The 24,007-nt window shown below is 43.2% G+C and overlaps 1 protein-coding gene across 10 annotated transcripts in view; it reads left to right on the forward strand.

Moving 5' to 3' along the window:
- Nucleotides 1-24,007, forward strand: part of LOC146866400 (vitamin D-binding protein-like) — a 666,911-nt gene that overhangs the window by 430,774 nt on the left and 212,130 nt on the right. For 6 of the 10 annotated variants that reach the window (XM_085636444.1, XM_085636460.1, XM_085636466.1 and 3 more), the window contains one exon: nt 10,134-10,266. In XM_085636444.1, the coding sequence (XP_085492570.1) occupies nt 10,134-10,266 (133 nt within the window). Of the gene's footprint in view, nt 1-9,420; nt 9,611-10,133; nt 10,267-24,007 lie in introns of all 10 variants that reach the window. The other 4 variants (XM_085636422.1, XM_085636471.1, XM_085636437.1 and 1 more) reach the window with 1 other exon arrangement.

A 24,007-nucleotide genomic window follows, 5' to 3' on the forward strand; every position in this document is an offset into this window, starting at 1 on the left:
GTTATATGTCGGCAACCACTTGAAATATTTACTAAACCTTGAACACTGTTTACCCCGAAGGGTTATAAAACTGTGACACAGATAAGATATTGAACAGCCTTCTTCAAAAAAGTATCTCCCACTCCTAGCGATGTATTAAATTCCTTCATGGATGGGTTCTTGGAGAGGTGGTTCTTGTGAAGACATTATTAAAGGCTGACCAGAGCAATGTTGGACTGGGACAAAAAATAGGCCCGGGCATTAATATAATAGTGGCCCCATTAGCGAACCAGGTAGCTAAAATAGTGGCCTAAATTCGCAAATCAGGCCAGTTTTGAACTTGTAAAGACACACTGTATGGGGATTCTGCAAGGAAGGAAGACTGCATTGATTTGTATTTGATGCAGTCGATATTTGTGGTAAAAACCGTCCCACTCGGCCTTAAAACAGGCCACAAAACCGCTGAAGAAGTGGCACACATACTGATCTGTCAGACCAGCCAATCGGGCACTGTCTCATTGCCCTGTAGGCCAGTCTGACTCTGAACGAGGGTGTTTTATGAGCATGAAATTAAGGTGGCCGGTGTAATATATTATCTTCATTTTTTCTAACGAGGGTGTGGCCTAACAGCTAGAGCAGTCGACCTCGAAGCTGGGGAACCGGGTTCTAGTCTCAGCAGGGACGCTCAACATCCCTTGATTCTGGGTAAAATTACTTAATCTCCAAGGGGCATATCAGCAACAACCGGCGATAATTATCGCTAAGCGCACTTAGCGCTAGGGTAATTATCGCCGGCTAGCGTGGATTTTTATCGCTGAGATAGTGTGTTATTAGCAACGTTTATCTCAAAAGCGATAAAAATCCTAGCGCTAACTGCCTAACATGAGATTATCGCTGGAAACCCAGCGATAATCTCACGAAATGTGGCGTTAGCTTGTTGATAGGGCCTCACAAACTTAGCCATGATATCCACCTTCCATAGGCTATCATGGCTAAGTCAGTCCTGAAGCAGGCGTAAGGAAAGTAGCGATAACAGGGGTAATCGCTACTTTTCTTGCCGCTATGCATCATGGCGTGGGGCTTGATGATAAGAGAAATGTCGCTTAGCGACATTTCTCCTGTCATGTCAGGTCGGGAACGCCCACTTTGCATCTCATCAGAGATGCAAAGCTGAGCGTTAGGAATTCCTGCGCTAACGCAAGTTTTCACGCGTTAGCGTGAGCTTGCTAATTAGGCGATAAAATTATCTCGATAATTTTCTATCGCCGCGTTGTAGATATGTCCCCAAGTGCCTACCAAAAATGAATGTGTCCATCTGTAACGTTACTGGTGCTCATGTAAAGCGCTCTGATGCCATTGGATCGCGTTCGCGCTATATTAAACTCTAAAAAAACCCAATTTAAACACAAGATCAGAACATTTGAGGAAATTTGTTGTGAAGGGCCTAAGGTCCTTGCCTGTAATGGACAGACATTAGGGGTGAGCGAAATTTACGATTTTAAAGTGAAACACTGTCTTTGTGTTGCCAGACAGTTTGGAGTCAAAAGGGGCACCCTCCACCAACAGGCCAGCACTGGGTATAAGAGGGGCACCCTCAGAACATCTCATCAGAACACTCTTGGACCTGTGGGAGATTCAGAAGAAGGACTGCCCTTCTCTCTGAAGAAGGAAGACTGGACCTCCTTGCTTTGAACCCAGGATCCCCAGAAGTCACTCCAAGTGTCAATTGACTGACCTGTTTGAACTACAGGGACACAACAAGTATCCAGAAACTTTACCCCGCAACTGCCGACCTGACCAGCACAACTAGATATGCCTGCGTCCGGCTGCTGGCCCCTGCTGGAGAGAGTCCTGATCCCCAAGAGGTGCCCCCTAGGTCCAGGAGTTGTGGCTGGAATCAGAGTGTACTCCTCCCACTTATGATTGCAACTATAGGTTAAAATCCAGAAGTTTGAGGCTCTTTGTTACAGTGAGCGGGATCCTCACATCATCATTGGTCGCCACATCTCCTGTCTATGCAAAGCACCATGGCGACTTGCTGCATGCGCCGGCAATGACCTTATTACAGTCTTCGCCAATACGAATCTCCAGCTAATCTTCTCGCATGGACTTGGACTCAGAGAAAGTAAACTCTTTACCAGGATGAACCTGGTCCCTGTCTCCATTCCGCGCTCTGTCTATCTGAACTTGTGACTTTAATCCCGGCTAGCATGACCAGATACCCACAAGTCGTGCTTTGTCCATTTTGGACAACTTTAAAAAGTCATAACTCTGATTCACCCCATTGGATTTTTATCATTTTGGTGTCATTTGATTGACAAACTTTTTCTCCATGTTTCTAAATTGGTTTGAGATTTTACTTACGTAGTGCTTTCATTTTACTACTGTTTGAGTGGTGCATGTACTTTACACATTGCCTCTAAATTAAACCTGACTGCTTTTGTGCCAAGCCACCAGAAGGCTAAGCACAGGTTTATTTGGGGACATTTTTGGGTCACCCTGACAAGCATTGAGTTTATTACTTGTTTCGGGCTCTCACCCCTCTCAACTAATGACCCAATTTCTTATAGGGGCTTGCATGAATATTTTAGCTGGATTGTTCCTGTTAGAGCAGGGCCAAGTCAAATTTGCCTGTGGCTGGTCTCGGTCTTGAATGGCATGGTGGGAAAAAAGTTGATTAACAGCCCAACTAATTACCAGTAACTGAGATCAATTCAAGTATTCCATCCACTGCTTTTCTGAGTGAGACTCACTAAGTGCAAAATGGGTTTGATGTTCAATGTGCCAACTGACTTAAGCTGCACCTCACTGATTAGGCCCAAAAGCAGGAAACCAGTCATGTCCTATGGACTCTGGCCTGACCTGGGAGTTCAGCTTCATCTTTCTTCTTGGAGCAGGACCAAGTGATTTGAATATGGCTTGTCTCTGTCTGGAGTGGTATAATGGGTAAAGCATGGTGACCTGGAATACAACCCAAGTAATTATCTGTGGATGAGATTGATTCTATCATTCCACCCATCAGTTTATTTTAGTTTTCTGCACTGTGGTACTTCTGCAGCTTCTGGCTGGTGCTCAACATGGTCAAGGGAAGAATTGCTATTGGCCCTGGGAGGAAGTCCTCTATCGTTATCTTCTTTATGCATAAGGGCCTTTTAACTCCCTGAAGCTGAGAGGGTATAGAGAAAGTGGGAGTTGAGTCTTTCTGGAAAGAAGCTCAAGAAAAAAATCGATCTGTAGCTAACAGAGGTTTCCTGGGATACTTCATGTCTGCATAAACCCTTGACAGACTTACGAACCTTAACTGACCTAGACACCATAAACAAAAATTGAGAAACTATGGCGAAACCCGAAATTGCTTAATGTCCCTCCCAGCTATAATTCTTGCTATACATTATTTCCCAAAAAAGAGATTTGAGATGATCTATGTATGGTAAGATCTAAGCTGAGGGTCCAGTGCAGAAAAGGTATTAAACCGTAAACAGGAAGCGAGTACCTAATCCATTGACTGGCAAGGCTGTACATCTAATGCACCGGATATGGACCACAGCATTGTCATAAATACAAAGAGAAGAGACAGGTCACTAAGAAGTAACCACCTTTAATGCCATATGTGCCTATTCCTTGCCTGATTATGAGGACATACCTGTAATGACTTTCAGAAACAGTGGGATCATATTGGGTAAGGATAGAGATGTGTACATTTTCTACCCTTTCAATTCGCAGAAAGCAATTTAAGTGCTGATTGCAAAAAAAGCAAGCTAGCTAGGAGCTGGTTGTTTTTTTTTGGTAATTCCAGTAAGCTTGAAAAGTTTAAACGTTTTCAGATAGTTCAATTAGACCGCAAGATGAATGGTTCACTGTCATCACTGCTAATATGTCTAGTACCCCTTCTGTGAAAGCCAGGTACCAGACAACAACTATCAATCTAAACACATAGGAGAAAGCAGTAACATTGACAAGCATGTAGAAAGCAACTCAACATAGGGCCAGAAATGGGTCGGGAGCAGCTGTTTTGTACCCATTATCTATTCTGTACAGGTTACCTCCCAAAAATATTTGGAAACGCACTGTAAATTTGCTAGTGCATGAACTAAAACAAGAACTTCCGTCCCTAAATTCAAAATACATTTGAGCAAAAACGAAGGCTTTGTGGCTGCATGTACAAAACCACTTTTAGAAGTCAGATAAAAGAGCCTTTGTGACCCATTACAAATTACAATTAAGCGGGGGCCGGAAAGCCCCCTCGTATTTGGGAATTGCATTGCAATGGTACATGTCAATGGTTTGTGGCTGCAAGTACAATCCCAAACCATTGGTGAGAAACTCACACTTGACTTCTTGGTATGTGCTTTGGAAAGGGGTAGCTTATCAGCTGCCCTCTTGGGACAGCGTTCCCCATGATGACTAGCCTCAGATGAGGAGGGCAGTGGTTCAGGGGAACAACCATCTATCTATCTATCTATCTATCTATCTATCTATCTATCTATCTATCTATCTATCTATCTATCTATCTATCTATCTATCTATCTATCTATCTATCTATCTATCTATCTATCTATCTATCTATCTATCTATCTATCTATCTATCTATATATATATATATATATATATATTTTTTTTTTTAACAAAGCAGTTCACGTCCCATTAAGGGACCTCAAAAAGTCAAAGTCATTCTGGTCAAGAATGTGAACTCAAGAATGGAGCCCTTCTGTCCGTGCACTCGCATTCGTTCGTAGGAGTCGCAAGTCGAGTCCTGCTGCATTAATGATAATAAGGCAGAAGACTTTGTCACCTCCTGTGGGTATCCATATTGCCACGAATGCTTGGTGCATCAGCTGCATCATGAAATGCTGGGCAGGGCACAAAAGTAGATGTGCACCCTGCACCTACTATTTCAGACCTGTTCACTGATACATTTGGTCCTTGGATTTCTGGGCCGAGTCGTGCATGAGGTACAGTGTACGTGAAATGTATTCAAGTGCTTTGCTCCACATTTAAGAAACGCTGGGCCTCATTTATGAAGCTTTACCATAGGGCAGCGCCTCAGGTCTTCCTTCTGCTCTGCCCTACAGTAAAAGAAAAGGGTAGGAATGCACCGTATCTATCAGATAAGGCATATTTCTGTCCTTCTACCCTGTGAAGGCGCTCAATGGGCTGCCGTGCGCCAGCACAGGCACCTTTGCACCATGGAAACCTTCCTGCACACAAATAATCAGAAGAGGCATTTTCCTCTTTCTATGTGTGCTGAATTCTGCAGCACACATAGAAAAAGGACAAACAAGGAGAAATAAAGATATTTCTCCTTGTTGTGCCTACCTTACGCCTCCCCTGGGGATGCGTAGGTTTTTGACGCTGCCTCAGATTTACGATTTCTCGTAAATCTGGGGCAGTGCCAAAATGCCATGGATGTTACTAAGAACGCCCCCAGCAACACCCATTGCACGCCCCTTTAACGCAAAAAAATGCGTTAAGGGGAACCATATTTATGAGGCAGCATTAAGTTAAAAAAAGTGGAAGTGGCTTAGTGCTGACTCGTAAATATGGAGCAGGCTCCTGTGCCACGGAACGTCACAAAAAGTGACCTTGCGAAAGCGCAAGGGGCCCCATATAAATGAGGCCGGCTCCATTTTTTTAGAAGTACGACATTATCCTAACAAATCACTTTTGATTGATTTGTGGAAGCCATAAAGGATTAGCTCCATAATATGCACGCAATATTGAAAAACTACCAGCAGTTTATTACATTTTATGCAACGTTTGCATAATGCAAACATTGCAAACAATGTAATATACTGCTTTTAACATATTTTTTACATGCTTGCTATCATGTACCCCGGGCCTTCTTATATAAACAGCGCTGGGCTTACAAAGCATGGCAAACCTTTGTTCCTGCTCTGAGTTCACCCAGGACACTGTGTCAGGATGGGCCAGTTCTTCTTTCTGTGACACAACGAACAGGGAGAGTTCTTCTCCCAGTGTACCTATGTGCAAGAGTGTCCTCATATCCACAGGAAGTCCTTCGTGCAGATGAGAGAATCACCGCCTTCACAGGCAGATGTGCTATTATGGAACTTGCCCCAACGCAGGTACTTCTCCTTGGTGCCAAGGTGTAAATTTATGCTCTTTCAAAATCTTGTTTTGTAAGGAGGCTAGCTGGACCTTACAGAAAATTCAGGCTATCACTTTTTAACAGACTGCACTTCCCAGTGGACTTTTTTGGAACATCTGGATTGCAGTTCCTGCTGCTGTTCTTGAGCTGGAACAGGATCTGGGTTCGCCGTGGAAATTCTCCCACCAGTGTCCCGGTACAGTTTGCCGATATCAGGACGCATGCAGTGGCACTGCACAGTCACTATGGGGCATATTTACGAGTCCCTTTGCTTCGCTCTTGCACCATGCAACATGGTGCAAGAGCGACGCAAATGAAAAATGAGATTTATGAAGACATGCAAGGCCAATTAGCATGGCCCTACGTGGCTTCATATATCTCGAGTAATGTAACGCAGCACAAATTACAGCGTTGCTTCACTCTGTTCCAGGGAAGCATTTTCATGGGGGTTCCCATGTAGTATCCATGGATTTTGACGCATTTCCCAGTTTACAAGAACTGATAAACCAGGGAATGCACCAAAAAGATACTCCTGCCTTCCCAGGAGTGCTGCAACGAGGAGAAATATCTTTATTTCTCCTCGTTTTTTCCTCTTTCTATTTTCTGCATTCTGCAGCGCACATAGAAAGAGGAAAGAGCCTCTCAAAACAATCCTGCATGTCACAAAGGCACCCTTGCACCATAGTGTAAGAGTGCTTGCGTTGGTGCTAGGCAGCCCATTGTACGCCAGTGCAAGGGAAAGGATAGGAATGCACTGTATTGCCTTAAATACAGCGCATTCCTGCCTATGCCTCTTGCAAGGAGCAACAGCAGGGTGAATATGCAACTCTTTTTCCTCTCTCCAGTCCAATCTGGGTGCAAATGCCTGACTTCATGGACAACCCTAGACAATCAGTAATTTCTTTTGCCCTAATTTTTGAGAGAATAGATGGAACTTTACACTTTGTTCATCAGAGATAAAGACACAGCTTGTCACTTCATAGTGGGTGCGAAATAAAGTCAGATTTAAAAGCATTTTTTACTTTCCCATGCTTTGTGTTGATTGAATATGCATAGATCTTGGTGTTTACGTCATTCTATGCTGGAGTGTTAAATTGCATTATTAATAACCATATACACGAGACGCCATAATATTTTTTATTGTATAGTGCTTCTATAGTGCTTCACCTCACTCATCTTTCTTTTCTGGGTGCTGTAAATGATTAGTTTTAATAGCTCCCAATTTACTATCTCTGAAGGATGGAAAGCTCAGTGGACAGTGCCGTTATTTGAACTTCTGACCTGCAAGATAGTATATTCTACCTGAGTCACTGGCAGTGGCGGCCGACTCGGAAGTGGGGTGGTGCGGCTGGTGGTGAAGACAAAATTCCAAAAATGAACTTACCTTCTCTGCCATGCCACTGCATTCCTCTCCCGCCACTGCACGCCTCTCCTCTGTCTGCTGGAAGCCCTGAGGCATCCGGACTCTCTCAGCCAATAACAAGGCTGCAGGAGCAGCGCCATGATTGGTCTGAAAAAAAGGACACACAATTGATGGACGGAATTCAGAACAAATCAAAACATTCACCCCAGTCAAGAGATATGAGTTAAATCCATCATTCTTTTGCTCGCCATGCCACCCCAGTTTAGACCTGGACATACGCAAATCAGTCTTGACCCTGTGCCTCATGGGAACAGTCCAGCCTGAACTGCCAAGCCAGGTCCTCCCTGGACCAGAAACAAGCATCCTAGGACCGGTTTTAGGGTTTCACCCCTCTTCAGCCAGGATAGCTTGAATCCAGTAGCACAGTGAGCCCGGGGCCCATGTCTGGGCATACCCGGCTAACTTAGAGCGAGGAAGCAAAAGACACACAATTGATGGATGGAATGCAGAACAAATCAAAACATTCACCCCCAGTCAAGAGATCTGGGTTAAATCCATCATTCTTTTGCTCACCATCCCACCCCAGTTCTTTTTGCAATTGTCACCCGGAGAGGGACGGGTATGCCCAGACATGGGTCCCGTGCTCTCCATGCCACTGGAGTCAAGCTATCCTGGCTGATGAGGGCTGAAAGCCTGATACTGGTCCTAGGATGCTTGTTTCCAGTCCAGGGAAGACCTGGCCGGGCAGTTCGGGCTGGACTGTTTCCATTGGGCGCAGGGTCAAGACTGATTTGCAGATGGCTGGGTCCAAACTGGAATGGCATGGTGAGCAAAAAAACGATGGATTTAGGCCCAGATCTCTGTACTGGGGTGAATGTATGACATTGTTCTACATTCTGTCCATCAATTGTTCTTTTTGCATTTGCCACCCCGAGTGGGATGGTATGCCCAGACGTGAGTCCCGTGCTCTCCATGTCACTGGAGTCAAGCTATCTTGGCTGATGAGGGCTGAAAGCCTGAAACCAGTCCTAGGATGCTTGTTTCCAGTCCAGGGAGGACCTGGCCTTGCAGTTCGGGCTGGACTGTTCCCATTGGGCGCAGGGTCAAGCCTAATTTGCATATGGCTGGGTCCAAACTGGAATGGCATGGTGAGCAAAAAAATGATGGATTACAGCCCAGATCTCTGTACTGGGGTGAATGTATCACATAGTTCTGCATTCTGTCCATCAATTGTTCTTTTTGAATGATTGGTCTGAGCATCCTGTTTGGACGCTCAGGCTGGGCATATTCTCCACGGGCCTTTGCAACACAGCCCATTGTAGAACATGCCAAGTGAACATGACGGTTTGGCCTGCCCTAGAGGGACGGCCAAACTGTCATGCCCTGGCATCATGGAGACAACCCCGCCCCGTCTCCCGATAGAAAAAGAAAATGATAATACCGTCATGTTATTATCATTTTCTTTTTCTTTTTTGCACTTCTAAAATAGCAGTGGGGTGACCCTCCTCTGCTTTAGAGGGGGAGCTGCCACTGGTCACTGGCCAGGTTACAAAATTAAGTGTGTTTTGGCATTTAATAATATGTGTTATCAAAATCCCAAAGAACCCATTTAACTAACCATGGCATACTGAAAGATTGATTGGTGCTGCAGGTTACGTGCAGTTGTTTGCAGTAGAGGCTTAACTTGCTGAGCTGCTTTACTAGGATTACATCTTGTGAACTGCATGTTACACAAGGAACTCTAAACCAAATGCTTTGACCCATAGAGATGTATTACATGGAATTCAAATAAGTGACCTATAGGTTACAGAGCTGTCTTGCCAGTACTCTACAGTGAACTTTCTGACATCATAGGTATCTGGGGTAGGTGTCTTAACTGCATAAGCCCCTTTAAAATGTAGTTTGATTGTGACAAATTAAGGCATAACACTGCTTTACTATCAGAGTTCCTTGTTGTCAATTTGTTTAGGTGAAGAGTTTAAAGAATGAATTCATATGCACTGACAGATCACACGAGGGTTTGCATTTACTCCTCTCCTCGTCATCTTGCTCTCCATGACTCCAGCTCTGATTGATTCTGCCAACATTCTGCCATCACTCCCAACCTCACCCAAGTTGTGGGTTCCTGGAGATTTGTTTTCCCATTTCCAGCAATGCTTGTGAGTAAAAAGTCTAGATTGATCACTATCTATTTTAATGTTCTGCTACCGGGGATTCACTTCAGTAGACATTAACATTTACCATTTTTTCACGGGTGTCAACCAACATTTCTCTACAATGCATATGCCTTTACCACGCATATAAGGTAAGTATAAATGTTTGTGTTTGTGTGTTTATGTTTTATCACGTTGTAATGTCATACAAACTGTTTAGGTTATTAACATGTACAAATAGCTATCTATTGATACTACCAAAATTACCAGCATGCTAACTTTTAAAGGATCAAATCAAACTAGTCACTTCAGAGGTGTTGAAAAGCAGCCCCGTGAGGTGTGCGCAGCAAAATAGACAGTGATCAATACCCCATGGCAGCCCTTAAGAGTAATTGTTTAAGGTCTTTTCCAATTTACAATTGCATAAACATTTGTAGGATACTGACAGGAGTTTATATTTTATTTTGTAAGTTGAAGTAGTCTGTTGACTGTGTTCTAGATTCACAACATTCATTGTAATTCTTTTTAGTGCTCTGGTGTTTTATGCTCAGCGTCTACCAACCTCCTCCTTTGGGGACATAACAAGACTGGTGACCACTCTGTTGACCTTCTCTTCCAACTGCTGTTTACAAGGTGCAGGAGCTGAATGCTTTCAGGATAAGGTAACCCACGTGCATTAGTTTCGTCTACTCATGTGGTTGTATTATATGCAAAACACTGATTATAAGGAAGTGGCACAATTGCATACCTCTTCCTTCCTACACCTTTCCACAAGAGTGATTCCCATTCCTGCCTTGAGATGGAGTTCAAGGGATAATCAGAACAATTGTGTTTCCTTACCATGCATTCTGATCTTGCTGTACTTCGTTCTCAATCTACTCCATGAAACTTACACCCTATGGGGCAGATTTATAACGGACTTGCGCCACTTTTACGCCGCCGTTGTGTCACTTTTGTGACGCAGCGGCGGCGTAAACCCTGCGCCATGTTGCGCCCCATTTACAACGTGACGCATCTAGGGAGATGTGTCACGTTGTAAAGCTTGCGCCACATGTGGGCGTACCTTCACAGGGGGGGGGCGTTCCGGTGCAGGATTTCACTCAGTCACTTTTCCGGCCATGCTGCGTCAAAACCCTGCGCCTGCTTGAAGCAGGCGTAAGGATTAACGCAGCATTGTAACGATAGGGCACCCCCTTGCTGGAGCTGCGTCGCGCTTGCGATGCAACTCCAGCAATGCGCCAACCTTCCGCCATCAGATGCGTCACGTATCTGTTTATCCTTGTGCCACGATGCGCTAAGCGACATTTCTCCTATCATCAAGCTCCACGCTATGAAGCATAGCGGCAAGAAAAGTAGCAATAACCCCTGTTATCGCTACTTTCCTTACGCCTGCTTCAGGACTGACTTCGCCATGATATCCTATGGAAGGTGGATATCATGGCTAAGTTTGTGGGGCCCTATCAACAAGCTAACGCCACATTTCGTGAGATTATCGTGGGGTTTCCAGCGATAATCTCACGTTAGGCAGTTAGCGCTAGGATTTTTATCGCTTTTGAGATAAGCGATGCTAATAGCACGCTATCTCAGCGATAAAAATCCACGCTAGCCGGCGATAATTATCCTCGCGCTAAGTGCGCTTAGCGATAATTATCTCCGGTTGTTGCTGATATGCCCCTTGACCTTTAGGATCTGTTGCCTCACACATAAGGCTCAGATGGATGGAGCCCCCACATACCTAATAAACAAACTGCAGTACTACTGTCCTTCATGAATACATAGATCAAGTGATAAGGTGCTACTGACCATTCCCCCGCATTCATACCTCCAGATCCGGGGGTAGAGCCTTTTCCTTTACCCCACCATCTGTTTTCAATCAACTTCTGCATCATCTCTGTTCCTGCTCTGATTTCTCCACATTTAAAAAACTCCTGAAGACCTGGCTGTTTTGGGAGGTGGCGAGGCTTCTAAGCTGATGTACAACCAAGATATATCTTCGGGTATGATTTTTGCGCTATATCAAGTGGATATAATATAACATACCATGGGGCAAATTAACAAGGAACGGGGAAAATTAACGCTCAGGGCGCTTAGCGTTAATTTTTTTAACGCCCGCTATCGCTGGATAATATCGCCTGGTTATAGCGTTATTAACAACGCTAACCGCCTAGGCGATAAAAAATCCAGCGATAGCGGCATTTTGGGAGGTTATCGCTGGTAATGCAGCGATAAAACTACAAGGATAGGGATATCCTTGTTGATAGCCCATGGTGGATTTAGCCATGTCATCCAACTCTCATTGGATTACATGGCTAAGTCTGAAAATTAGCAGACGTAAAAAAGCAGCGTTAACCGTGGTTAGCGCTGCATTTTTTGTCTCTTACAGGGTTAGCGTGAAGCTTGATAATAGGACAAATGTCGCTTAGTGACATTTCTCCTATTATTTTGCTCTGGAACGCCCACTTTGTATCTCATTAGAGATGCAAAGGGAAGCGTAGTGAAAAAGGGTGCTAACATGCTATTTTGCATGTTAGCACCCTTTTGTTGATAGGGCGAAATTTTTTATCTCCGCTTCTTTTGCTTTTAAAGCCAAAAAAGTGGAGATAAAGCCCTTGTTAATATGCCCCTATGAGTTTAAATCTGAAACATTCCTCTACTAATGCCACTCTAAAGTCAAGTTGGTTCCATTTCCTAAAGGATGCCTTATTCCAGTCTATTTTTTCTTACCGTAAGCCACTGTAATTAGGAAACTAATTCAATTGAGTAACGCCCTAGAGTGTAAAATGGTATCCCTGGTGACATGAAACCAAAATGGTAATCTTGTGCCATCATGGTTGGCCTTATCTTTGGTGCCACTAAGTACTACTGCTTGCACTATTTTAGTATTTTGCAGTTATTGCTTTCATAAGTTTAAAGCTATGAAGCAGCAACATGGAACAGTTATTTTCGATTCTTTAGGACATAAATATATGCAAATCCTCTTCTCCACTGGGACAAAAAATGTGAAAATAAGAACTGGAGTAGCATAATTTAGTGCATCATACATTTATGCATCAACTATTCATCTATCTAATAAAATATGAATCAGTATAAAATGTATTAATCATAGTGTTAGCAAGTGGCTACATTTACTCATAGCAGAAGTCACTTATAATTAATTGAATTATAGTTGAGGTTTAGCTTATACTAACTGAGTTCACTTAACTGCCATTTTCTCTCCTAACGTTAGCGCAATTCTGTCTAGGTCTTAAGCCTCACCATATTTTTATTAGGTCTTCCTCGTATTCAGAATTAAATGTTCCTATTGAGTTGTTCCCATGTTTTCTTTCAATTTCAGGCTCCCTATCTACCTTGCTAGTTAGAATATGCTTTTGTTTATGCTGAAAACTGATAGATTAGGGAACAGTAATTAGAATGGCTGTGTACTTGCGAAGCATGGGGATGGGAGAGACCCTCCTTAACCAGTCAGACCAGACTGGTGCTACTTTGAAGGCCATGCAGCTGTGTGCTGCTTTGTTTGGTGATGGGTACGTGAGGAGTTTTCCTGCTCCCTGGAGACGCTGCTCCCCCATTGGTCCAACCAGAGGGTTTTTGTGGGACGAAGCTTCCAGAACTTTCTACTGTGTATTAATTGTGTGAGTCTTAGTATAGTTTAGCAGATCCTGACCTTTCCTTTGCTGAGGGAAGATCTTTTCCAACCTCTGTTGATTTTCCCTACTTGTAATGTTGAGCTTCATGCTTGAACACTTGTACCTATATGTTAGAATCCGGATTCTCTGATTGGCACAGGTAGGTACCTGGGACAGGCAGAGGGTCCTTCTTCTAGTCAGGGTAGGGGGTACACTCTAGAAATAACCCCTGCTCACCCTCTAGGTAGCTTGGCGCGAGCAGACAAGGCGTTATCCCAAGGCGTTTAGGCTAAGCATTTATGAATACCCACACAGTAATACAGTGACCCTCCACAGATGGACTCCACACTGGGTATATCAAAAAAAATACTTTATATAGATTCATCAGGCTTAGCACAAGATCAAAATAACATTTTAAATGGCCCACAATACTTATTGGCAAGAGTTCTGGGTTTCAGCGTAATTTTCCAGTTCTGTGCGCGTCGTCCCTCTTCGTACGAGTCGTACGCGGTAGACACAGGCTTTGGGACGGGTCGTACACGCACTGCAGGCGCTTCAGATGAAGCGTGCACCCTACGGTGCAAATGGGCACAGTACCTGGATTCTTGGTGAGTTCGTCACGGACACTTCCTTGGCAGCAGGCGCACAGTACGGTGCGAAGTCCTCCGGCCGGCGCGTACTACCGTACGGGAGACCTTGGGCGTGCGCGGCTCAGGGGACGGGGCGAGAGTACGGCTCGTACTGCCAGACGTTCGGGTACGCGACGTACTGGGATCGCTGGGCTTCACTTGGGCTGCTGAGACAGGCGAACAGTACGCTCCGGACAGGAGACGTACGCGACCACCATACGTACCACGGCCTTTCCCAAAGCAGGGGAGAGGCGCGTACGTTGATAGTACGGTCTGTAGGGGAGTGCAAGCTGATACGGCGATGTCCTTCAGTTACGGTGCGAGCTACGGCTCATAAGGGCTGCAAGTCGCGTTGCTCAGGCTGGTAGTACTTTCCTTTGCGGTGTGAGCTACGGCTGGTAGAGGGGCCACAGGCACGTTATTCGTGCCGGACAGCGGGAAATCAGCTTACGGGGAGGACGCTGAGATCAGCGAGGCGTACACAGCAGTTCGAAGCGAAGAGGCGAGGAAAACGGTCCGTTTTCCAAGGCGATTCCACGGCGGTGAAGTCCACTGGTCCTGGGACTTCGTTCAGGGGGCAAGCTCACTCACAAGCCCTTGGAGATCTTCAGCACAAGTCAAATAAAAGTCTTTGGGGTCTTTTCTTCCTCTTCTTCAGCAGCAAGGCAACCACTGCAGGCCAATCCCCCAGGTCAGGGACAGTACTCCTCCATGCAGCTTTCCCGGTTCCTCCTCGTCGGACAGAGGTTTCTTCTTGGCAGGACAGGATCTAGTTTCTTGGGAGCAGGGCTCCTACATTTATACAGCAATTCTTTTGTTCTGCCAGGCCAGGGGGGCTCTTGCCTAGTCCAATCCGGTTTCTGAGCACTTTGTTTACGCAATGCAGGCTGCTTCTTTCAGGGTGCAGGGCAGAGTCACCAGACGCTCCACAGGGGACGGAGCCAGCATTGTGGTGGCAGAGCACAACCCTATTCAGAGTCCAGGTGTACTCCTCCCACCCATCTATCTGTCAATGTTCCTATTCACCACCAGGCTACCTAGCCCTGCCCATCTGGGTTTCCCCAGCCCTGTCACTCACACAAGCCAGACAGCAGATACACATCATGCAGAGGCGGGCTGAAATGGTTAGGCAAGCAAAGGCCAACTTTCTAAAAGTGACATTTACAAACGCAGAATATTAAAATAAACCTTACTAAAAGATGTACCTTATTATTCTGAGGCCAGGCATACTAAACTCGATTTTCTACCGTGTTCCCTGGGTGTGTTAGGATCATAGGATGTAACAATCTTAACAGCCCATTCTGGCCTATGAGAACAGGTAGCCTTACAATAGTAAAAAACGAAAATTGCTTTAATTCACTATTAGGACATGCCTCACACATCAGGGCTTGTCCTACCTTATGCTACAATGCACCCTGCCCTTGGGCCCACCATAGGGGTGACTAATATGAAGTTAAGGGAAGGTTTAGGGACTGGCAAGTGTGTGCACTTGCGCAGTCAGCATGACAGTACCAGACTGCACGCAGGTTCTGCAATGGCAGACCTTAGACATATTTTACCAGGCCGCTTCTGTGGGTGGCACAACCAGTGCTGCAAGCCCACCAGCGGCATTTGTATTTACACGCCCTGGCACTCCTGGTGCACTTTACTGGGGTCTGATAGTAAACCAAATAAGCCAATAATGGAATCCAACCAACATATATATTTTATATAGGGAGCACTTGCACTGTGGCACTGGTTGGCAGTGGCACAGTGCTCTGAGCGGCCAACACCATAAAAACACATGAGGCACAGCGACAAAAAGTGGAAGGGAGACTCACGCCAAGGTGCCAGGTCTAACACTATATTACACTGAACCTTAACTAGGTTCAACAGATGCTGACACCGTCTTTTAAATGTTCCCATGCTACTTTCAATGCTTTATTTTGATTAGGGAAGATCATTATGGAACCAATCTTTTTTCTGTTTTGTCCTTTGTATTTTGTTATATTTTGCATCTTTTTAATAATATACAAATTTAGATGGAATGATCAAATTGACATGCTGGCATATTTGATAACTTGATTTACCAATTGATTGATTTGTAAGTTTGACTAAAATTGTTAATAAACCTTCATGGTTTGGACACCATCCTGTGTGTCGTTTTTGTGGAGTCTCATTGGTTTCACTGTAAATGACATTCTGTGCTGATGCTAGCTCCTTTCATACATCTCTCGCTGACAATCAACGGTTGATATGACCAGTGGCACAATCTGATAGATGAAAAACTAGAGTGTTGCGGTACAAGAGAGGGGGCTGATTCAGAAAAGTATGTATATAATGTGGTAAATATCTTTTAACCTTAAAGGAGGTACAACAAAACACGTATAGGATGTACTTGTGTTTTCTTACTGATTGAATTCTTACAAAAGAATGTATAAGAAGTGATTTTTTGACTTGAGTGATTCACAATCATTAAGACTTGCAAACACCCTGAATTTGTTGTGGATTTATGGACACTGGAGCCGCTATAACGTTTCATATCATGTATAAAAATTGAATATGAAATTGTGGCTTACAATTTTGAATTCCCTCCTTTTTGGTTAATACAAATCTGCAAATAAAAATATACTAGGGGGTAGTATTACCAGGAGGACTTAGCAGCGCCCTACAAGGTCTGCTTCCCAAAACCATTTTCTTGATTGTTTAGATATAGTAGTGATAGTTGATATTCTGAGGTTAATGTATTTCCAGATTGATATATTGGGTATTGATAATGTGTTATGCAGCCATTTTGATTGATGCTTTTTAGTTCATGATCCAAGTTAGAAATCAATTACGCGCTTCGGGCCTCTGCTCTTAGGAGTGATTAGTGTACAATGTACAACTTGTGTGCATGATGCTGGATAATGTTGTCCACTATATCACTCAAACATCATGCACAATGTGCAGTCATGGATTCATTGATATGATTTCCTGTCCTTCCCTATGTTCCCTAACTGCATTATATCCTCATCCCTTCAATCAGCCCAGTACTTACTTCATGAAGTGTGTCCACCTCAAGAGGGAAGGGTGGCATGCGGAAAGTGGAATCGGAGCATTCGCCACGCTCTGGATCCAGTGGTTGTGTTGCAATGAATCTGGCACCAAGCAGGATCATCTGAACTTTGGTTTCTTGTTTGATACTTTGTCATTATTGGCACTTATGCTAAAAAGCATTGCCTTGAAAAGGGCAGCATGCGCTGTTAATATACTCCCACGCGAAAATCGAAAGCAGTATCAAGGGTCTCATTAAGGACAGTAAATATTTAGATAAACAGCACAAAGCAGCAGCTCTAACATTTGGAAGGTAATGACGTGGCTGAGGGCAAGGCTGAACAGTCTCACCTGAGATAGCTGTCCAATCACAGTGAATGACCACACGCGAAACCTGCCAGATTTAACGTCCAAAATACACTAGCAGAGTGTGATGGGCTACCACGCTCAACAACGTAAGTTACTGATGACACAAACACAAATGGAAAACTTAAAGTTATGCTCCATGAAAGTTGGGAATATTTAGTGGATTTATATTTTTCTGGGACTGAAGGTGTTTAAGTAACGAATATGCAACATATGAACTGGACAAAATTAATTAATAAATATTAGAAACAAATGATCACAATCTGTTGATTGGCACTAAAATTAATCCTCTAGGTCACAGGTTTTCACTCCCTCTTTCCCAACTTCCCCTTGTGTATTCTGTCAATGGCTTACATCAATCCTTAAAGTCTTACATTTTCTTTTTTACACATGGCCTTTGAGAAAGCTTTTGCTGTCTCACTAGATTATTGTTTTTACAAAAACGTCATGCACAATATTCATAAAAATAGAGGCGTTTGGTCAGAGGGCTTCATCCATAGGTCTGTTTGATTGTCATTAACATTTTGTTTCTGCTCTCCACAGCATACTGGATGGGGCAATCAGTCATTCACGTTACTTCATGGCACTACACAAAAGCTTGTGCACATGGTTTACATCTGCCTAAAAATAGTTCCATACTGTTCAGTAACTTGGGGGCTTATTTACAAGCTGGTGATAAAAAATTATCACCGCTTTGGCGGCCGTTTTCGGCCGAAAAGCGGCGATAATTTTATTGCCTAATTAGCAAGGCCACGCTAACGCGTGAAACCTTGCTTTAGCATCGGGATTCCTAACACCCACCTTTGCTTCTCTAATGAGATGCAAAGTGGGCGTTCCTGACCTAACATGACTGGAGAAATGTCGCTAAGCGACATTTCTCCTATCATCAAGCCCCACGCTATGAAGCATAGCGTCAGGAAAGTAGCAATAACCCCTGTTATCGCTACTTTCCTTACGCCTGCTTCAGGACTGACTTAGCCATGATATCCTATGGATGGTGGATATCATGGCTAAGTTTGTGAGTCCCTATCAGCAAGCTAACGCCACACTGCGTGAGATTATCGCTGGGTTTCCAGCGCTAATCTCACGTTAGGCAGTTAGCGTGAGGATTTTTATCGCTGAGGAGATAAGCGTTGCTAATAGCACACTATCTCAGCGATAAAAATCCACGTTACCCAGCGATATTATCTTCACGCTAAGAGTGCTTAGCGATAATTATCGCCGGTTGTTGCTGATATGCCCCAAAGTTCCTTCCGAGTGAACTTTTTTATAATACCTTTAAATAATGACCATTTAGTCTGCACGTAGAATGTCCAGTTGGACTGCTATTTATTTCCCATCTCCTTCTAAAGTTGGTGTTATAAAGTGACACTGAAACTTTGTAGCAGCCTATGATTTTAGTTTTGCACTAGGTGTTGATTTATACTTGTCTTTTGCACAAATAATAAAAGTAACATACATGGCACAACAGAAAGGATTGTTATTTCAAAACCGTCAATATTAAAACAGCCACATCAGTGAATGTTTTTTTTAAATTAAAGCTTTAATTGCAAGCTTATGGCAGCCACCTTCAGGTGAAGGCGTTTTTTATTTTTATTTTTGTGCTGCATGCGTGTAATAAAAATTGCAAAACTCTCACCATCCTATCAACTTCCATGGTCTAATCTATTGTCTGTGCCAATGCTTGTTTGTCCCTATGTGTATTATTACTTTGCCCCCCACATTCTCTGTCCTGCTCCTTTTCCATGCCTCCCCCTTCCTTTAGAGATACGAACTGTCCTTAATCTGACTGCAACGCTTTACCCTGCAGTCAGTTGGTGGCACTCTACATATCTCATCCATTGTGCCTGAAAATTGGAGTTTGAGTGTCTCTATATGATCGGTATGCCAAGTGTGAACATGAGTATATATGTTGTTGTCCATCTTGGCATGTGCTTGCCCATTTTACAGACTCCTGTTAGATATACCAGTAAACCTACTATACATTTCTTCAGCAAACCTCTAATTTTCATTCTTCTAACGACTTTCCAAATAGTTTTTCAATAATTCTGTATGTTTTAACATTTCCACAGAATATGTTGTATTCTTCTATCTTTTTCTCTGCTACCACATTATTTCGCATTATGAGCTAGCTGAATCGTGTTCCTTTTCACCAATATCCAATGCCAGATGGAACTCTTTAGGGGCCCATTACAATGTCGGGCCTGATTAGGATGCAACCGAACATTTCCCTATGGGAGCATGTATTACGGCCGTAAACCGGCCGTAGTACATACTCCCATAGGGAAATGGGTGGTGGTGTTAATCCCTGCACCCTGTGGCAGGCACCTCAAGGTCAACAGGAGGCCATGCACACAAGGGAGGGGCTCCCAAAAACACCATCCGACAGAGTTTCCAAATCGGAAAGGCCAGAATGGAAACCCTGCCGGAAACGGTGCATCTTAATTCCAAGGAAAGACCGCCCTTTGACATTACAGGCTGAGCCCGTCAGAAGCCAGCCGTATTTCTATCCTGCCCCCTTTCCTTTATTTTTTACTTTGCTTGTGGGACTCGGCTTCAAGCCAAGTCCAAGATGGCTGCTAACACTTCCTGGTTGAAGTGTTGGCAGCCAATCAAATTTTAGTAGAATTCGCGAGTCCACTGCAAGGATTCGTGTCCCCAGATATCTATACTTTTTTTAGTTAGATAGCTCTTAAACTACTGAACGGATTTACACCAAATCACAAAAAGATCGCTTTCTAGACCAACATCTCATTTTCTGCCAAATTTGGTGAATTTCCGTACAGCAGTTCAGGCTGTATTGAAATACTTTATTGTTTGATTCATTAAATCATTACAATCCATATAAAAGAGACGAAGCTTAAAACATTATTCAAACGTTTTTCACTAGACTGCTCCCATCATTCTCAATAAAAGTAAGACATTAAAATTATTAATATAAAAGTTCTCTTCTAGAACAGGGTGACCTTCGCTTAAGTACATTCACAAGGTGGCATAGTATCAATAAATAAAAATAATAAAAGAAGAGGTCTTTTCTCAAAACAACAGGTAGGCCACCAAACTGGGAAAAGTGCAAAGTAGCGCAAAAGGGGAAAAACATATTCATGGCCAAAAGAGAAGTCAAGGAAAGTTAAGCAGCTGATGGGCTTAGAGATGTTTTATCTGACAATTCAGCCATGGTTTGCAGAATGGATTCTCTAAGTCGGATTTAACTTGATCCGTGTTACGGCCTCACAAATTTAATGTAAAATTCAGAGTTTAAAAATGGAAAAATCCCGATTAAAATAACATGGGGGAAGATGCGTTTTTTCTCAGCCCCCTCTTGAAAGGTCACCCTGAAATTTTAAACACAGCAGCTGACACAGAAAGAGGACGTTTTGTGAAAATCTTGTGGAGATTCAACAAGCGGCACCAAAGTTATTAGCAAAATAAAAAACGCTTTCCAATGGAAGCTTTGATCCTAACTATTACTGCCTATTGGCGACCACCATTAGGTAATATATATACATTTAATTACACAGTGGCACTCACCACTATGCAGCTATATTTAGTATTAAGTTGAGAGTTTCCATAGGAAGAGCGTATTTTGTTTCACTAATAACTTTGGTGTTGTTTGACAATTTTTGGGGAAACTTTCCAAAACCAATGTCCATCCATACTGGCGCCTTCATGGAAAGTTTCTCACTAATACATCAAGTGAGGGCCAAGAAAAGGGGTGGTCCCAAAACGCTACTTTCTCACGTTAATTTCCAATGGAAACTCTGCTTTCCTATATAGGAAAAACAGCTCAATTGAATTACACCAAATGAGACAGAAACTTTACAAAGTGTGTTTTTTGTGATTTGGTGAATCCAGTCAATGTTCTCAAGACCTTAGCATTCAAAGGTGGGCTTGTGTTGGGCTTAAGGGGGTTAATGCAACAAAAACAAATTAGGTATATCTGAACAGTTGTTCACATGGGAGACCCCCATCACTGATAAATTAAAAGAATAGGGCTCCTGATTGGCTGCCATTTCAGTTCCACAGTACTGGTGCTGGTACTGGATTAGAGAACAATCTGACCGGGTGGCTGATACTAGGAAAACAATGTCACAGCCACCATTACAGGACTAGGGCCTCGATCCTCTATCCTGAAAACGTTTACAAAAAAGTATATAAGGAATCAGGGTAGAAACCCTCTGACCACCACAGGCAATTAAGATTACTGAAACCTTTACCCAGTGGTACACCAAGGCCTGCAGGTTAGCAAGACACACCCTAACGGTTGCCATCAAAGGAGGGACTAGAGCCTCACTCCAGGAGGCCAGGGTTTCTTACAAGGCCACATTAGGCAAGGTCAAGTGAGATTATGAAATGGTAAAATGGGAATCACTACTGTCGGCAGTAAAAGGGAAAGACCACTGCTCTTTTTGGCAAATCCTGGCTGATAGGGGCTCAGAACCTGCTGCTTCATTGTCTAGTAATATGTAGGCTGCCACCTGGGTTAATCATTTCACAGGTCTTTGACTTGGGCTCAATTGAATTGGACAAATTACCACCTACTGGAATTGCGGTGAGCCTGGTTTGTGGGATGTCTGAAGTTGTGGCTATGTGCTGCTATGTAGGTGGTATGGCGGTACCAGCAGAATGGGCAGAGAAAGATCATGTATCCAGTGTTCCTTTAGGGGCAGCTTTGCTCGGACAGTTCCCTATTGCTGTCAGTGAAGTTGCCAATTCTATAGACTGGATTATCCCAGGGAAAGCACAGAGCTGTAAAATGTACCAGGGGGTGTGTTTCAAGCTGAGAAGGAGATATGGAGCCCCTACTCTGCCTTGTACTTCAATAGCATTATGGATGGGCTAACTATGCAATAATTTCAATCTACAAAAAGAGCCTAAGGTCCCTTCCATCCAACTATCAGCCAATTAGTCTTATCGACAGCTCTTAGAAGCTTTTTAGTTGAATTACAAGACTTGAAGATTGGATGGAGGATGCAGGCACGTTGACACCTTTGCAAGCTGTGTTTAGGGCTGGGACTAGCACTACTGACCAAGTACTCCAAATGCAATTAATCTACTGCAAATATGTTACATTGGGGGGTGGTCGCCTCTCTGTCATCATTGTCGACCTTCGGTCAGCATTTTACTTGATTCCAAGGGAGGCCCTATGGAAAGTTATGACTGACTTGAGTGACCCGAAATATCTAGTAGATGCCATCTGCATGCTCCACTCGAGTAACTAGGCACAGGTCATGCGTGGTTTTCATGGGGAGTTGACAGATCCCATTCCCGTGACTCGGGGTGTAAGATAAGGGTGCGTTTTAGCTAGGACCCTGTTTCTGTTATTCATAAATGATTTGGTTGCTCAACTAGAGCAATGTAAGCATGGTTCACTGACACAACATCAGCGTAAAAAATATTGAGTTAAAATATAGACAACATAAATATCAACTCCTATGCTTAAACAGGTAAGTACAAAAATACTGACTAAAAAATCTTGACTATCGACTGTTATATAAATTTAAAATAAAATTATATATATTAAATATTAAATATAATTGTAACACAATAAAATACATTTAATATACATTTTAATAAAATAGAACATATAAACTTAATAAAAACTAAACAAACATAATAATTTATACAAATATATTTACTTTAAAACAATTAATAAACTGTTATTTTTAATTTATGTTAACATTTCAAAATAATATATAAAATGATTTAATATATACAAAAACAAAAATATATAATAAATTAAAATATTAAACTATTACAAACTATTTAAACTTATATTTCACAATACAATCAGTGCAACAGTAGGGAAAGTGTTGGATAGCAACGGGGTAAAAATAAGAATTCCCACTTCAGTGAGTGCAAAAGTAGGGTGAGTGTTGGTTTAGCGGAGGAATTAAATTCACTATTCCAACTCCAGTGAGTGCAAAAGTAGGGAAAGTGTTGGATAGCACCTGGGTAAAAATTACTATTCCCACTCCAGTGAGAGCAACAGTAGGGAAAGTGTTGGATAGCAGAGGGGTAAAAATTACTATTCCCACTCCAAAGAGAGCAACAGAAAGGAAATTGTTGAAAAGCGGAGGGGGTAAACATTACTATACCCACTCCATGGAGTGCAACAGTAGGATAAGTGTTGGATAGTGGAGGGGTAAAAACTACTATTCCCACTCCAGTGAATGCAACAGTAGGGAACGTGCTCGATAGCGGAGGGGTAAAAATTACTATTCCCACTCCAGTGAGTGCAACAGTAGCGAAAGTGTTGGATAGCGAAGGGGTAAAATGTACTATTCCCACTCCAGTGAGAGCAATGGTAGAGAAAGTGTTGGATAGCAGAGGGGCAAACATTACTATTCCCACTCCAAAGACTGCAACAATAGGGAAAGTGTTGGATAGCGGAGGGGTAAAAATTACTATTCCAACTCCAGTGAGTGCAACAATAGCGAAAGTGTTGGATAGCGAAGGGGTAAAATGTACTATTCCCACTCCAGTGAGAGCAATGGTAGAGAAAGTGTTGGATATCAGAGGGGCAAAAATTACTATTCCCACTCCAAAGACTGCAACAATAGGGAAAGTGTTGGATAGGGGAGGGGTAAAAATTACTATTCCCATTCCACTAAATGCAACAATAGAATAAATGATGGATAGCTGAGGGGTAAAAAAATGTATTCCCACTCCGGTGAGTGCAACAGTAGAGAAAGTGTTGGATAGTGGAGGGGTTAAAATTACTATTCCAACTCCAGTGAGTGCAATAGTAGGGAAAGTGTTGGATA

This window comes from Triturus cristatus, chromosome 2_1, assembly GCF_964204655.1.
Source record: "Triturus cristatus chromosome 2_1, aTriCri1.1, whole genome shotgun sequence".
NCBI lineage: Eukaryota > Metazoa > Chordata > Amphibia > Caudata > Salamandridae > Triturus > Triturus cristatus.